Raw genomic sequence first — 14,625 nt, forward strand, 5'->3', positions numbered from 1 at the left:
CGTCATGTCATGATAGAAGTTATACATAAAGTCCTTGCGCTGAGTGCGTTGGCTCCCCCGTCTCCAATCTCCGCGGAGAAAAACTCCACGATGCGCACGAATGGCGCTAGCGTGAGCAATGAGCTAATCCATGAATCGTCCATAACGACCGGTCCCTCGGATGACATTGTGTATCGTATATATGAAACCAGCAAATGCATGCAGTGGTGTGTCGCGACCAAGGTGGCCGTGTTGGTAAAGGGAGGAGTCTGAAGTATTCGGGTTTGCAACTCGCGGTACATCCTCTGTCGGATTTCTAGTGGAAGAGGCACTGGTAGATGACCTGCTTCGTATTTTTGCACCAGCATGTTGGTGTGTTCGCGCCTCGCTGACGCGTATGATTCGAGGAAATAGAGGGTATAGTACCTAGTTCGAATATAGGTTAGTGATAATCCTAAGCAAGAATACATGCGCCGACTTACATGAGAGGTGCGAGGTGGAACCATATGCTAGCTATGCCGCGCTTGACAAGGGCATTGCGTTCATTTTTCTTCGTAGGGAATGAGGCCCTCATGACTGCGGGTTCGGTCTGCACGAAACGATCAAGGATACGATCCGCGAGATAGTAGCAGAGCCTTGAACAGAGCTTCTGCCGCCGCCGTAGCCCATGCAGGTACTTGAATGTGTAAAGGTGACCACCTCTAGCGCTTTTGAATGGCGGGAACAGGTCGGACAAGAGGACGACGTCGTCTGCTGGATTGCGGGTATAGGTGCGGTCATTGTCAATCGGGGAGGGCAGGGTGCCGTGTCGACGCTGGCGGAGGTATCGGCGCACGATTTCATGCTCGTTGAACGTGAGTAGCTCGCAGAAGGCCTTACAGACGAGTCTCAGCGGGTGGAAGTCGGTGATGCCGCAATAAGCAAATATGGTGATTTGAATCTCGACCGGGAGGTCCCATGGCGAGGAAGGTGGTAGACCGGTATGATTCAGCCTGATAGAAGGAATTAGACATGGAGGGATTCACGCAGCTCCGATCTCACCTTAACTCAGATCCGCGCTTGGGACCGTCCTTGGCGCCCGCCTTCCTCCTGTGGATCGCAGCCCGGACTTTTTGGACAGAGAGGGCGAGTTTGGCAAAGCCAGTCATTCTTGGGCCCTGGCACGCATGAATTGACTGGCTCGTCGCTGGGACTCTCGAGGTCTCGAGTTGGATTAGACTTCTCACTCTTTTTAGATAGCATGACTAAGCCGCGCGTCATTCCAAGTTTTTGGCAGTTTGAGGTAACTTATAAGACGATACATAAGAGACATTTACGGGCCAGAGTAGAGGGAAAGTACTTGTTTAAGCAGTGTGTCTTTAATTTGAATATCAGTCTAATGCTATACCGCAGCTACCTTGGGAAAGACCTCCAATCCATACCTAAAGCTAATTTTAGAAGTATGCGTATGCTCTTTGTCACTCTATGGATGTTATCACTTCGTCTCATACACAACACATGCTCCAATTCTATTCCTTGGTATTTACAACGACTTGTTTAGTATATTTAATGTTGCCATATATCTGCAGAACTTCAAAGAGCCGAGTTTCCTTGTGTCACACATCTTCCTCAGATATAACTAATCAAGTACTAGATCACGCTGCATTTAACTAGATCGTCAGGCCTCGCCGGACCAATTCCAAGGCTGCGCCGGCATTCTTCAAATAAAAATGATAGTGTTCAACGGCTTGAGATCAAAAATGTGGGTCTGATCAAAAGACACATTAAAATTTCGGGTCACAGAGTTCACAGTCATGAGGGTATATCAATCGGGGGGCTAGGAACCGGCTATATGCTCAGTACTGTAGATGTGGACATCAAACCTGGATAGATCTATATGACCATTGATTTTGAGCCAAATATCTACCTAGTTCTTTCAAAGTCCTAATCGCCCTTGAAACGGATATCCAAAATGACCGACGCATATCGAAATACAGAATTTTCTCTCTCGTTACCCGGTCGTATACGCATATTTGGCCTCCGTGGCCAATGATCCCATCTACAACGGCTTCGACTCACCTCTACTACAGCAGATCCACGCTGCTAAGTATCAATATCGAGCAACATAAATTACTTACCAATTTACTGTCCGCAACTTTATGTGCAACAAAGATGGCAATTTACACGGTGGAGCGACATCCGCACTCTTCGACACCCTCTTAGGTCAACTTCCCTGTTGACCATTGGGCGACCAGGATTCTGGAATAATTTCGGAGTCAGCCGCTCGCATTCTGTAACTTACATCGACCTTTACCACTCGGAAATACAGTGCAACTGACATGCACGGTGATCAATTCCGGTGGAAAGATGACGACTGTTCGAGCGGAGATGAATGACGAACGGGGCAAAGTATGTGCAACATGTGTCCACAAGAAATTTCCCGCTCCGGGATAAATCCGTAAGTGCTCATCTGGCGTTCACAGACATCTTTAGTACTTCAGAAGATCACGAATGAAGTAAATGAAGATCACTCGTCATACTAGTCGCTCGATAACAGTTTGTGATGTCTTTCAGTGACTACCGTCAAAGATTCAGGATAAAATGTTAGGAATTTTGAGCAAGGAGGTGTCAATCAAGTACGCATGTACATGTCCTGTTTGTATACTTCACAAAACGTGATAGAGTAATTACGTCATTGGGAGTAAATGGCGTGACATCTGCAACTTCCAAACTTGAACTCCCGAGAAGCTGAAAAGCTCAGAACTGGACCTACACACTATTCACTTCAAGATGTCTAGTATTCTAATCGTTGGAGCTACTCGAGGCCTAGGAGCCTCTCTACGCGCACTATACTCATCCAAGCCAGCCACCCATGTATATGCAACAGCACGTTCATCAACCCCTGAACCAAGCCCAGGAGTCACCTGGCTAACAGGCGTGGATGTGTCCCAACCAGACGTGGGTCAGAAGCTTATCTCGCGACTTCCATCAGCAAAGCTTTCAACCGTCATCATCTCAGCGGGATACTTTGGGTTCGAAACATTCGATTCCCCAGACTGGGATAAGCAAGTGCAGATGTATACCACATCTGCGATCGGTCCTGTCTTTGTGGTGCATAATCTGGTCAAGGCGGGCTTACTGGATCAGGGGAGTAAAGTGATACTGGTTAGCAGTGAGAGCGGGAGTATCACGCTTCGTCATGAGAAAGAGGGCGGAGGCAACTTTGGTCATCATGCTAGTAAGGCGGCTTTGAATATGGTTGGAAAGCTTTTGAGCTTGGATTTGAAGCCTAAGGGGATTGCTGTGGGATTGGTTCATCCTGGTTTTATGCGGACAGAGATGACCAAGAGTGTTGGGTTTGATAAGTATTGGGATGCAGGGGGAGGTAAGTCATCTATTGAGCTACTAAAGATGAATCCTGCTAATTCATTCTTGATAGCTGTCACCCCAGATGAAGCAGCGCAATCCCTTGCGTCTTTCATCGAAGGTTTTGATATCAACAGGACAGGGGAATTTTGGGCACCGAGAGGGCCAAAGTGAGATATGACTTTTTCCTTCAAGGTAGAACCCTGGCTAATCCAGTTCACAGCGATATTGGCACAGCCGAAGATGTTCTTGGAAAGAACCTGCCAACCCCTTTGCAGTTGCCATGGTAAAAATCAAATGAAGTTGATCAAAAGATGTGGTTACCCAGCTCAAATCTAAACAATTCATTCTCAATTATGGCTGCGCATGCGGTCTAGCACACATAAATACCAAATCCCTCCCCATATCCTTCCTCTCCTCACGCCCAACAACCTTCACACCAAACATCTTAGCGTAGAAACCTTGCATACGCTCATCGTCAGTAAGCAACATAATCCTCCGCAAGTAAGGCATATTCTCTTTCGAAAACGTGGCCGCAACACACCCGACAAGCCAACTCCCTAACCCATGCCCTTGGTAGTGAGGAAGAACATAAGTATCAGACAAATAAGCAAACGAGCACCCATCTGTAACAACACGAGCAAGTCCAATTTGCTCTGTATCCTCTGGCGATGGAGAGAGAGGCTCTTCAGCTTGCGCTGGTTTGGTCCACCGATACACTCCGAAACTCAAGGAGCCGTAGAGCATCTGCGATAGCACATCCTCTGGGAAGGGTTCCTTGACCCAGTAGACGAAATCTTGTTCAAAAGCTGCGTTGACGGCTTTCACTGAGAGATATTTGGGATCTGTTGAGATGAAAAATTCGGGGTCTTCTCGGGTCCATATTTGCGGGGGGATCCCACTTGTTGGCGGGGCAGAAGACATGCTTGGTTTGAGGGAGGTTGGGTTTCTGCGTGTATTGGGTGTATCGAGGAGGAATAGCGACACGGTTGAAATGAAGAAAGGATGATGGACCGGGGCGCCTAAAAGCTCGAAACGGAGCCCTGGAGTTAGCATGGCTTTGTAAACCCACTCGGACCGTAAGCACCGATTCAAGCGAACTAGCTAACTATACTCTATCAATTTTCGCCTCTCTTCGTCATTTTCCAGGCCCTTTTCTAAGTGTTTTACATTCGAATTTCATCCACTCGCCTCGCAACCGCCGTGATAACTCAGATATTTTCGTATAACTATGATCGATATTGGGGTCTCGTATGGGGTTATCCGTACCGGACACGCTTTTGTATTTCTTCATGTTCCCCAAGGATCCCACCACCGTTAAATATTACCTCTGTATGCTAACCAAGTTGTTCAGTCTGACGATGAATAACGCCTGCACCGGACAGCTGTGGGCCAGATGCTCGAATTTACACTTCATGCACTTGCAGCCATGCTTCCATCCCAAGAATGGCATGATGCAGCATATGAAAAGCTCTCTACCTAGAACGTTGAATACATGGACGTACTATGGGATATCCCAGAGATTATTCTCAAAAATCCGTCATCATTCGTGTACCAACCATCCTGAAACCTTTCCAGAGACCATATTCTACGTGTTCCCGAAGTCGGAAGCCCGATCAACGCCGATCGTAATGCCGTACTGTACTATAGCATGCATCCGCGGCATAGCCAAAGAGGGGCCTGTAGATAGAGATTGCCCGAATGTCAGCGAACACGGCAAAAAACATCTTATCAGTCTACGGGAGTTCACACGAAGAGTAAATAGCCATCTCCAGCGAAATCGAAATGAAGGATTCGAACATCTGCACATCCGCAGCCGAACGGGTTATCCTCCAAGCGACTTTATTATCTCATGGGTACACTGTGTTTATCAAAGCTACAACAACCGGGAAAGAACATCATATTCGGGCCGAAGTCGATACCTATTCCCGCCTTCGCAGTTTACAGGGGTATCAAATCCCCGTCTATGTGAGAAACTGCGAACCTCGCGTAACATGTTGGTATCGTGGCCTGGTAATGGCCCACGTGATGATTCTGAGCTGGTCTGGGGTTCGCATTCAACAGATCATCAACGAGGAAAATTCAAGCTTCTTCTACGGCAAGCGTGAGAAGGTTTTGGAAACTCTTCGATTACATGGAGTTGTTCCTGGCGATAAGCACTGGCGTAACATGCTATGGAATGAGTAGGCCGTGATTGGCTTGGAAGATGTGAAGCGGTTGGAGCGTACGCCCCTTCGGTCGACATCTAAGAATTACTTGGGAAAGAATCACTTAGGGCAGAAAGATAGGCAGGCGCCTCTGCCAGCATCGACTCCTTCGTGATAGGATTTTCTTGGCCAATTCTAGCTCGTATATTTGGTCTGCATTGGCAGTGCCAAGAATTTGATGGTGTCATTTTAACCAAATAGGAGTCATTTGAACACTACACTTCTTTTGACGATTCATCATATTAGTGGAGCATTATGTGATCTTAGAGTCAATCGTTCATAGGACACGCCCCCACGCTTAGAGTAAAAGATCGATAAGAAGACCCATTTTGGACTATATTTCACACCAAGCTGCCTTGTTTTGCGTCTGCTGTTGTTAGGTAGATGTTATCTATGTTGAATCTGTTGTATGCACCCAGGCGATGTGGGGGTCTGAAGACAGCAGACTTAATCAGAATATCGCGACTATTATGGGCCCTGACGTGCTATTTCTCTCTCGAATATAAACTAACTAGTAGGCCTCTCCCTGATACCGTAATTGCGACAGGAACCTCCCACCTCTACCATGGCTTTTGATCGAGTGAAAAGGGTATACAGGTCATGCCTTCTGCAGATTATCGTAGTAGGGCTGGTTGCCTTTTGCGAGCCGGGCATCTGGACTGCACTTAACAACCTTGGAGCAGGAGGTAACGCTAGTGTAAGTCACTTCTAAGTGTTGAAGCTCTGCAGAAATATCGCTGACACTACCTAGCCTTTGCTGAACAACGCCGCGAATGCATTGACGTATGGATTGATGTCAGTGGGCTGCTTTCTTGCTGGCGGTGTCACCAACAAAATCAGTGCGAAATGGACCTTGTTCATCGGAGCAGCATTTTACACTCCTTATGCCGCCGGTCTATACTGCAACAACCGCTATGGCAATGAATGGTTTCTTTTGCTTGGGGCGGGTCTCTGTGGAGTGGGCGCATCTCTTCTATGGGCCAGTGAGGCTGCCATTGCGGTTGGATACCCGGAGGAGGAGAAACGGGGACGGCAAGTGGAAATTATCAAGCATCTTTCTTGACTCAACTGACCGTTATGTTAGATACGTTGGAATCTGGATGGGTATCCGGCAGCTGGGGCCGCTCGTTGGTGGTGCGATATCCCTCGCGCTCAATGTCAATACTGCACATGTCGGCAAGGTCACCTACACAACATACCTAGGGCTTGTTGCCATTTCATCCCTTGGGGCTCCATTTGCGTTGCTGTTGTCACAACCACAGGATGTCATCCGAAGTAATGGCACCAAGATCCCTTACATGAAGAATACGACGTTCGGTATTGAGTTTCGCGCTATCTGGAGGCAATTGAGGAATAAGTATATGCTATTACTTATCCCGGTCTTCCTCGCTGGACAGTTTGGCACAACTTACCAAGGAAACTATTTGACATGTACGGCTTCTAACGTCCTTCTTCTCGATGATATCGCTGACAGGAACTAGCATATTTCACCGTCCGCTCCAGAGCGCTTGCATCTTTCCTGACAGCCGTGGTTGGCGCCTCAGCCAATATATTGACGGGTATAGTTCTCGATCTGAATCATGTGTCTAGGGAAGCTAGATCTAAGGGCATGTACATTTTCGTCCTCGTCTTTGTCACAGCAGCTTGGATCTGGAATGCCACCACAGAGGTGAAACTTTCCCGCATGGCTGAAGCACCCGCCTTCGACCTGGGAGATGGCCCCTTCTTCAACTCGGCTTTCGCCGTCTACCTTTTCTTCAAGTTCTTCTATGAGGTGCTACAAACTTATATCTATTGGTTGATGGCCGAAATCAAAGGGGCACAGGGAGACGGCGATATCGCGAGAACAACCGGCATTCTGAGATCGTGGGAGTCCATTGGTAGCACCATTGCCTACGCTGTGGGCGCAACTCACTGGCCTAACTTGAACCAGATGATATTGGGCTTCGCACTGTGGGGGTTCACAATCCCATTCACGATTCTCGCAGTCTTCGGCCGTTGGAATCAATCTGAGGCGCAGACGGAGGAGCAGTCAGACAGTAGCAGCCTCGAGGCCCAAAGGGTGATTATCAATCCTGAAGGGAAAGATTAAGATAAATTTCACTTTAGATAATCAGATACGGCATTAGATAGACAATTGCATTAGATATAGGGCGATATTAGAAGGACACCCATATTTAATAATTGGACCCTAGCAAATGTACGCTAAGCGTACCTAGGCCGGCCGCAGTAATTGTATTTCCAATGCATTATTCGGTAAAAATCCATGCATTTCTTGGCAATACCTGATGCCCCGAGTAGCGGCGGTTGAGGATCTAACGTACTTCTATTCACTACGTAGCCCACTAGTAAAATTAAGTCACTCTCGACCCTTGCCAACAACCAACTGGCCGTAGACGGAGCTGTTCGCAGTTCCTAAGATGCCGCCGGCGACGACGGGGGCGTAGCTTAAACTCCCTAGGCCATAGACGAGTCTATTCCCACCCGTTATGTGCCTCTACGTCCTCGTACACGTCCTCGACCTTGACCTCGCTAGCTCCCCGTTGCAGCTGCCAGCCTTCATGCGCTTCCTAGGCATCCACGATCTCAAACAGCGGCGGATCATCCCGCTACGTAGATAATACTAGAGGGTCGGGAGTGACTTAATTTTACTAGCGGGCTGCATAGTAAATAGAAGTACCTTGAGTCAGGAGGCTAGTTGTTTGTTAAATTAATGCAGTTTTACTAATAATGCATTAGAAATACAATTACTGCGGCCGGCCTAGGTAGGTTTAGCGTACATTTGCTAGGGTCCAATTATCAAATATGGGTGTCCTTCTAATTTCGCCCTAGATATAATAGCAAAACAAGAAGCAGAAAAATCAAATGGAGAAGACTTTGCATAGAATGAAAGATCAGCCCTGAGAGCAGACTCCGGCCCATCAGAGCGGTTAGCTTACTGTTTCAGTCGGTTTACACGTAGAGTACAAAGAAGTAAGCCGACAAACTACATAACATGTGCATATAGACAGGATAATGTCTGACAAGTCTTGGCTTTCCCTTTCCGTTTTAGTGCTTACCCTATGCCGCTTTTTGCTCACTGAGTAGAACTGAGCACGCCCTGAGTATTACCTGATCGTTATGTAAGCCGGATGCCACACTCACTGAGCAGAGTGATCCCACTCACTGAGCGTGACCTGAGCGCTCTGATTTGTTCACTGAGCACGACTTAAGCAAGTAAGACGCGGGAGCAGCTAAGTTAGCAGCTTACCTCAATAAAATGCACTACGCTAGCCTTATCTAAATGTAGTTAGTCACTAGAACTCTTGACCGTTGTCCCCTTAACGAAAGGCTAGCGCCATCAATTTGGTGGTCCATCCCGGCTGTTTCGCCTCTAGCTGGGAGGCAAACCGACAGTAGGATCATATTTGTTGGTTTTACTATTCTGCGGCTATGCCACTATTTAACTCGCCGAGCCTCTCGCATTAACGATACCGTCTTAATATGGTTGCGGAAAATATCTAACCCCTAATTTTTGGTTCTATAATATTTAGGAATATCTTAAAAAATCCTAACTAGATGGTTTGTAAATCCAATGTAGGTTTTGATTCTGATTTCTTTTCTTTTTTTAAAAATTTTTAATTTTAACTCTAGTTTTATTTGCGCTTAAATAACAACGGATATCGCTCTTGCTACCTCCGCTTACTCCTAGGAATACGAATTCAGCTCTGGCGACCCGGATATCCAAAAAATATGACTATTGGGTTTGTAAAGAAGTAGAGTTCTAGTGTTTAGGATAGAGCCTGTCAACTGGGTAAGATAAAGATGCCTAGAAGCGAACAATATATTGGAGGAATACAGAGACTGATTCTTAGAGAACCGCTGGGTTCTCCGGAGCAGACTATTTAACATGTGGGATTAGCGTTGCGGTAAACCAACGCTGACGTGTCGACACTTATAGGGTGTCGATCCTTCATGTGTGCGAGAGATCTGTACATGACTTCTGAGGATTCCGTTACATTTCTACCGAGATCTATCGTTATATATCGGGCCCTTCGCGGCTAGATCAACATTTACTATATAAAATCGATATAGCGATAGCTAAGGAATAAAAGCAATATGACTTAACTTATATAGTCGATAGCTCGCTAAGCATTTTGGATTCTACTAGCTACGCATATTGCTACGTTTTGCAGACTTACGCACATTATCAAGACCCCCCACCAAAACCCCGCGCAGGGAGTGCGGGGACTCAAGGGAATAATAGATGGATGCGGATCTGATCAATTAGGTAGGAGGAGTACGTCTCCGATTTCTGGGCTCCCTGCTAACTTTTCCAGAATTTGGATATAGCTTTCAGCGTCTTTGCTCCCTGATGATTTCTCACGCAAGGATGACGTGTAGCGGACCCGTGTCGTACGAGCTTATTCCGATAGAAAGCCCTGCGGGTGGGTCAAAGCTTCTCAGTGGTTTTTGTGATAAACATCAATGGAGCACTTGGCTTCAAGACTAGTGTCATGCTAGGAGCATGTTCGATAGTAGAGTACAAAGGTGTCTTAATTTTGCTAGGGGCTGCATAGTAAATGGAAGTACCTCGAAATCGATGGTGCCGGCAGGAAATACTACCGGCAGAAAAAAGTTGATGCCTAAGGGTCCAGGCCCCGCGGGGGGGGGGGGGTTTACCATCCAAAGGGGGGCGTCTGTATCACTTATTAATAATAAGAGGCTAAACCCATAACCACGATAAGAGCGTAAGCTCTAAATTATCTTAAATAGAGTTATACACTAGGAGCTCTAACTAGGAAACTGAAATTTTAGGCCTATAGCCTTCCGTATCGTTGCATCGTAGGAGTTATCCAACAGGCCTCTCCGAAAGATCTCTGCTTCCTGATATATTTGTTGTATAAAGCTCATCTTGTTCCTGTAACTGACGGCAAAATTTACTTCTTTTCCGAATCCAAGGGCCCGCGTAAATCAAAATAACCGGAATTGGAACACAAAGTATGCTGAAAACCCCAAGAACAGAAGTAGCCCACCCATTACCTAATGTATCGTACATCGGTGTCGCTGCCAAGGGCAGGAGAGCACCACAAATACTCCTTAGGATGGTCGAAGCAGCCAGTGCACTGGCCGAGTAGACATTGTAAGCATCAGTGACATATGTCAATAAAGAGATGAAGATAATTTGGTATCCAAATCCGAAAAATAAGCCAGGAAGCACAGGAACAATCCACGGGACGGATTTGTTAGCGCTCCACCCGAGCCAGAAGAGGCTGACCGTGAGGCAAGGACCACCAAGGCATGCCATGGGAAGTCGTCGGAATTCCGTTCTGGATGTCCAGCTTTTCCCTCTCCTGTTTGCTTTCTTGAATATGTGCTCGTAATAGAGGGTAAATAGTCCCGAGCAAATTGCACCCAAACCCACTATAGGTTGTCTGTCAACACCTGACCTTGAAGAGTGGTATAGCCAAGGTACATACCCGGTATAAAGGTAAGTGATGCCAGTTGTATGCTAAAATCATAGGTGCCTTTTAGAGAATATTATAGTTAGATAAAAGATTTTCGCGATCTTCCCCGAAGCTATGCTTAAGGAGAGGAGGGAGGAGGAGGTGGGGTTAAACCTTCAAATATGATAGGAAAGGCCTGGAAAAAGAAAAAGTTCAGACCGTATGCGAGAGAAACATATAACGAACTAAAAATGACGATTGGCTCAGTGACAAGCATGGCAAGTGGCCGTGAAAATATTGCGAGCCAGTCATGTTTCACGGCTCCCTGGTGGGAGTATGAGGGGCTGATCCCCGACACTGTTCTCAATTTCAATCGTCTCAATCGTTTTGTTTCATTATTCAGAATCACCGGTGCGAAGGTTTCTGGATTCGACGATTACCTTCTATTCATTCGCTGCAAACTGGACAGGTGAGGGGAACTCATATATACCAGGTATGAAAAGAAGAGTAATCCAGCAGGTGCCTGCTAATATCAAAGATACCCAGAATGTCCATCTCCAGCCGTGCAAGGAAGCAAAACCTGAGATTATTGGGCCAAGGATGGGACCGAAGCTTGCTGCCTGTCATTTAATATGTTTCCATATATATTAGCAATCTATTGGTATCGCAAGATAGCTATGTCTGTTGAAAATGTAGCTTCAAACCTACCGACATGTAGAAGGCCATTGCTCGGCCACGAGAACGAAGATCAAAGAAGAGATCTGCGTAAACGCCGCCAATGACTGTCTGGGGAGCAGCGCCCATCGTTCCACAAATTAAGCGGAAAAATAACAGAGCGCCCCAGTTTGGGGCAAGAGCACAGGCAAGGGTCCCAAGAAAGAAGACAGTGAAAGTCCAGAGTAGAACAGGCCGACGCCCAATAGTCTCACTCAACGGACTCCATATCACAGGCCCAATGATGAAGCCGATAAGGAAGATAGATGTCGGGAGAGATTTCTCCTGGCTATTATGGATATCGAAATCCTTGGAAATGTATGGGACAGCGTTGCTGGGAAGCGAAGATGATATCCCGCTATTTAGAACGTTGAACAATGCCGTGATGACAACGAACATCTTTTTAGGCTAGAAAATGACCCGAAAGTATGTTAGACTTGTATAGTATTATTTGAAAGTGGTTCAATGAGAACCTACGAAACCCCAATTATTTGGGTGCGCTTCGGAACCCTCCTCGAACGCAACAAACACCTCAGACTCACTCATCCTCACCAATTTGTACCCATGACCTGCCTCATTCGCTTGGGGCATAGAGCCCGGTGATTCTTCCATATCTTTTATATATACGGGGATGGCTTCTTCAATATGTCAGTTGCCGACCGTGTAAATGCTAATTGGGCTTTCTTTTACCTTGAAGTGTGTTAGGGAGGTTGTGATCAGGACCAGGTACTCCGACATCTTGTGTGTAATACGGGAAAGCCATATTCAAAACACCGAAATGAGATTCAGAGTGTGTGCGATCCTATAGAAGACTAACAAACTTCATTGAACAGTGGACCCGGGATTTTCATTATTTATACCTTGTCCAAAGTAGCTCCACTTTCGGCTGCCTTCAAAGCCTGTATGTGGCAACGCCGGTGCCGGGCCGGCTCTGATGCCTTTCAAGTCTCCCAACCCATTCCCAGCTAGGTTCCGCTTTGAAGCTACTGCAATTACGGAACATAAGCTCGTCATATTTGGAGTCATATGAGTAAGGAATTCCCGCGAAAGGTGCAAACTTTCCTCAAAAAAAAAAAAAGGTCTGATATACCACAGTCGCCCCGTGTAGATTCCCGCTCAGTTGCATTTAAGAACTTAGCCGGTATCCACAACTCGGCTTAAGACTCTGACACGTGATTCACCCCTTCATCGAAGATTTCGCTCGCATCGAGCCGTTTGCTATAGCCTGCATAGCCACTACTAGTGGATATAAATGAAACCTCTTATGCTTATGTCAGGTTCATGCGTCCATGCCCCACGGGGATAACTTTAACCGATACTAAGTGTGGAGTAGTGTTTGCTTGGCAGCGGTTTAATTCACTCCGGTGCGGGGTATCAATCAATACGTAACATCAAGTTAAATTGTAACTAATAAAGATCATTCCGAGCCAGAAAGTTCCTTGTCAGCATTGTGTTCATACCAATCTAATGAATATGGTGAGCTCCACTGAGAAACTTTTTGGCAAGAAGGTTCTGGTAGTCGGGGGCAGCTCTGGGTTAGTGATTATTAAGTCGAAAACATCAAACTCCGTAACGCTGCTTGATGTGACAACTAACATACTACATGATCAGGATTGGTTACGGGGCAGCAAGTATTATTCTTCACTATGGCGCTATTGTTACAATAGTATCTTCATCGGAGGAGAAGATTCAGTCAGCAAAAAAGCGACTAGGCAGCGATAAGGTTCGAGGGGCTGTAGGAGACGTTCGAGAAGAAGCTGCTTTCACCGACGTCTTACAATCTTTGGGGCCCTTTGACCATGTCATATTCTGCGGTGTGGATAAAATTATCAGGGGAGATATCGTGGACGCAAATCTCGACGATGCCAAACATCTCTTTGGGGTGAAGTTCTGGGGCGCTGTGGTAGTTGGCAAAGGTAAGATAAATTTGACCCTTGAACTCGAAAGTGAACTGAAACATCTTTGCGCCAAAAGCAGCTGCAAAGTTCGACATAATCAACCGCGGTGGTTCTCTCACTCTCACCTCTGGGGCAGCAGCATTGAAACCAGGAAAAGGTGCTGCGATTGGCGGGGCACTCAATGGTGCAGTGGTATCGCTCACGCAGGGATTGGCAAGTGAGTTAGCTCATAAAGGGATACGGGTCAATACTGTTGTTCCTGGATTGGTAAGAACCGAGCTTTGGGATAAGCAGGGCCAGACAAAAGAGCAGCAGAAACAAATATTCGACTCCGTGTCCGGCAGCCTTCCGGTCGGGTTCGTGGCCAGTCCCGAGGATATCGCCGAGGCCTATCTTTATGCAGTTAGAGCTGACTATGCGTGCGGAAGTCTCATTGTCATCGGTTTGTAATCGTCCCACTTGACGTTAGTCAAATCACTAACAGCGTGTAGATGGCGGAAGCATTATGTGATGTAAACAAACCAGGTGATAGAAGTAGAGGTAGAGGTAAATTATATAAATAAAATTCTGTTAAAAGGGCAACCGGCTCCCCAGCTTGCTGCGGAGCAGTCTTTATTGACCATCCTTATACAACAAGGGCTTCTCTGATGCTAGACGTCGTAGCGATGGCATGGAACTCATCGTAGAGGAAGCACCTCACAATTATTGATGGTCAAGCACCACTATATAGGGTATTAGATACTGGTCGGTGGGCCCTAGTTGTATACCCTTCCATCCTCCCATTCAGACAACGGGAGCAGCCTAGGATAATCTGGCTGCGACTGATTCTCTAGCATCTCTAGCACAACAGACTGGGAGGGACTGTAGTTGGACCGTGTTGTATAGGGACTGTCAAAGTATCAAGGTGTTGGAGCGTACTGAGAGCTGTGTTCCCATGTTACAGGCTCTCCGGGCTGGGAGATGAGATCGGCAGGATATGGGCTCTGAGTCATCTCTAAAAAACTATGGTAGTCCTTGGAAGGTCCATGTCAGCTTCTCGTGAGCACCATATTTCCC

General features: G+C 46.7%; 7 protein-coding genes across 7 annotated transcripts; 4 read left to right on the top strand and 3 right to left on the bottom strand.

Moving 5' to 3' along the window:
* Positions 1-2: 2 nt before the first annotated feature.
* On the bottom strand, positions 3-1,127 carry N7446_007741 (F-box protein; the record flags this gene model as incomplete). Its single annotated transcript, XM_058516486.1, has 3 exons — positions 3-405; positions 462-971; positions 1,021-1,127. 3 exons carry the CDS (start codon positions 1,125-1,127, stop codon positions 3-5), a joined length of 1,020 nt encoding a protein of 339 aa, XP_058370132.1.
* Positions 1,128-2,748: 1,621 nt separating this feature from the next.
* N7446_007742 (oxidoreductase, short chain dehydrogenase/reductase family superfamily) lies at positions 2,749-3,614 on the top strand (the record flags this gene model as incomplete). Its single annotated transcript, XM_058516487.1, has 3 exons — positions 2,749-3,343; positions 3,398-3,494; positions 3,548-3,614. The coding sequence occupies 3 exons, from the start codon at positions 2,749-2,751 to the stop codon at positions 3,612-3,614; spliced, it is 759 nt and encodes a 252-aa protein (XP_058370133.1).
* Positions 3,615-3,678: 64 nt separating this feature from the next.
* On the bottom strand, positions 3,679-4,380 carry N7446_007743 (GNAT family N-acetyltransferase; the record flags this gene model as incomplete). Its single annotated transcript, XM_058516488.1, has 1 exon — positions 3,679-4,380. One exon carries the CDS (start codon positions 4,378-4,380, stop codon positions 3,679-3,681), a length of 702 nt encoding a protein of 233 aa, XP_058370134.1.
* Positions 4,381-5,109: 729 nt separating this feature from the next.
* Positions 5,110-5,511, top strand: N7446_007744 (uncharacterized protein; the record flags this gene model as incomplete). Its single annotated transcript, XM_058516489.1, has 1 exon — positions 5,110-5,511. One exon carries the CDS (start codon positions 5,110-5,112, stop codon positions 5,509-5,511), a length of 402 nt encoding a protein of 133 aa, XP_058370135.1.
* Positions 5,512-6,096: 585 nt separating this feature from the next.
* N7446_007745 (uncharacterized protein) lies at positions 6,097-7,623 on the top strand (the record flags this gene model as incomplete). Its single annotated transcript, XM_058516490.1, has 4 exons — positions 6,097-6,228; positions 6,283-6,563; positions 6,616-6,962; positions 7,013-7,623. The coding sequence occupies 4 exons, from the start codon at positions 6,097-6,099 to the stop codon at positions 7,621-7,623; spliced, it is 1,371 nt and encodes a 456-aa protein (XP_058370136.1).
* A 3,473-nt stretch (positions 7,624-11,096) lies between these two features.
* Positions 11,097-12,283, bottom strand: N7446_007746 (uncharacterized protein; the record flags this gene model as incomplete). Its single annotated transcript, XM_058516491.1, has 4 exons — positions 11,097-11,380; positions 11,448-11,577; positions 11,666-12,079; positions 12,149-12,283. The coding sequence occupies 4 exons, from the start codon at positions 12,281-12,283 to the stop codon at positions 11,097-11,099; spliced, it is 963 nt and encodes a 320-aa protein (XP_058370137.1).
* An 826-nt stretch (positions 12,284-13,109) lies between these two features.
* On the top strand, positions 13,110-14,110 carry N7446_007747 (uncharacterized protein). Its single transcript, XM_058516492.1, has 4 exons — positions 13,110-13,206; positions 13,283-13,587; positions 13,646-14,011; positions 14,061-14,110. The coding sequence occupies exons 1-4, from the start codon at positions 13,139-13,141 to the stop codon at positions 14,078-14,080; spliced, it is 759 nt and encodes a 252-aa protein (XP_058370138.1). The 5' UTR covers positions 13,110-13,138; the 3' UTR covers positions 14,081-14,110.
* The last annotated feature ends 515 nt before the right edge of the window (positions 14,111-14,625 follow it).

The sequence above is a fragment of the Penicillium canescens genome (genome assembly GCF_028828765.1).
Source record: "Penicillium canescens strain IBT 15451 chromosome Unknown utg000005l_segment0_segment0, whole genome shotgun sequence".
Taxonomy (NCBI): Eukaryota; Fungi; Ascomycota; class Eurotiomycetes; order Eurotiales; family Aspergillaceae; genus Penicillium; species Penicillium canescens.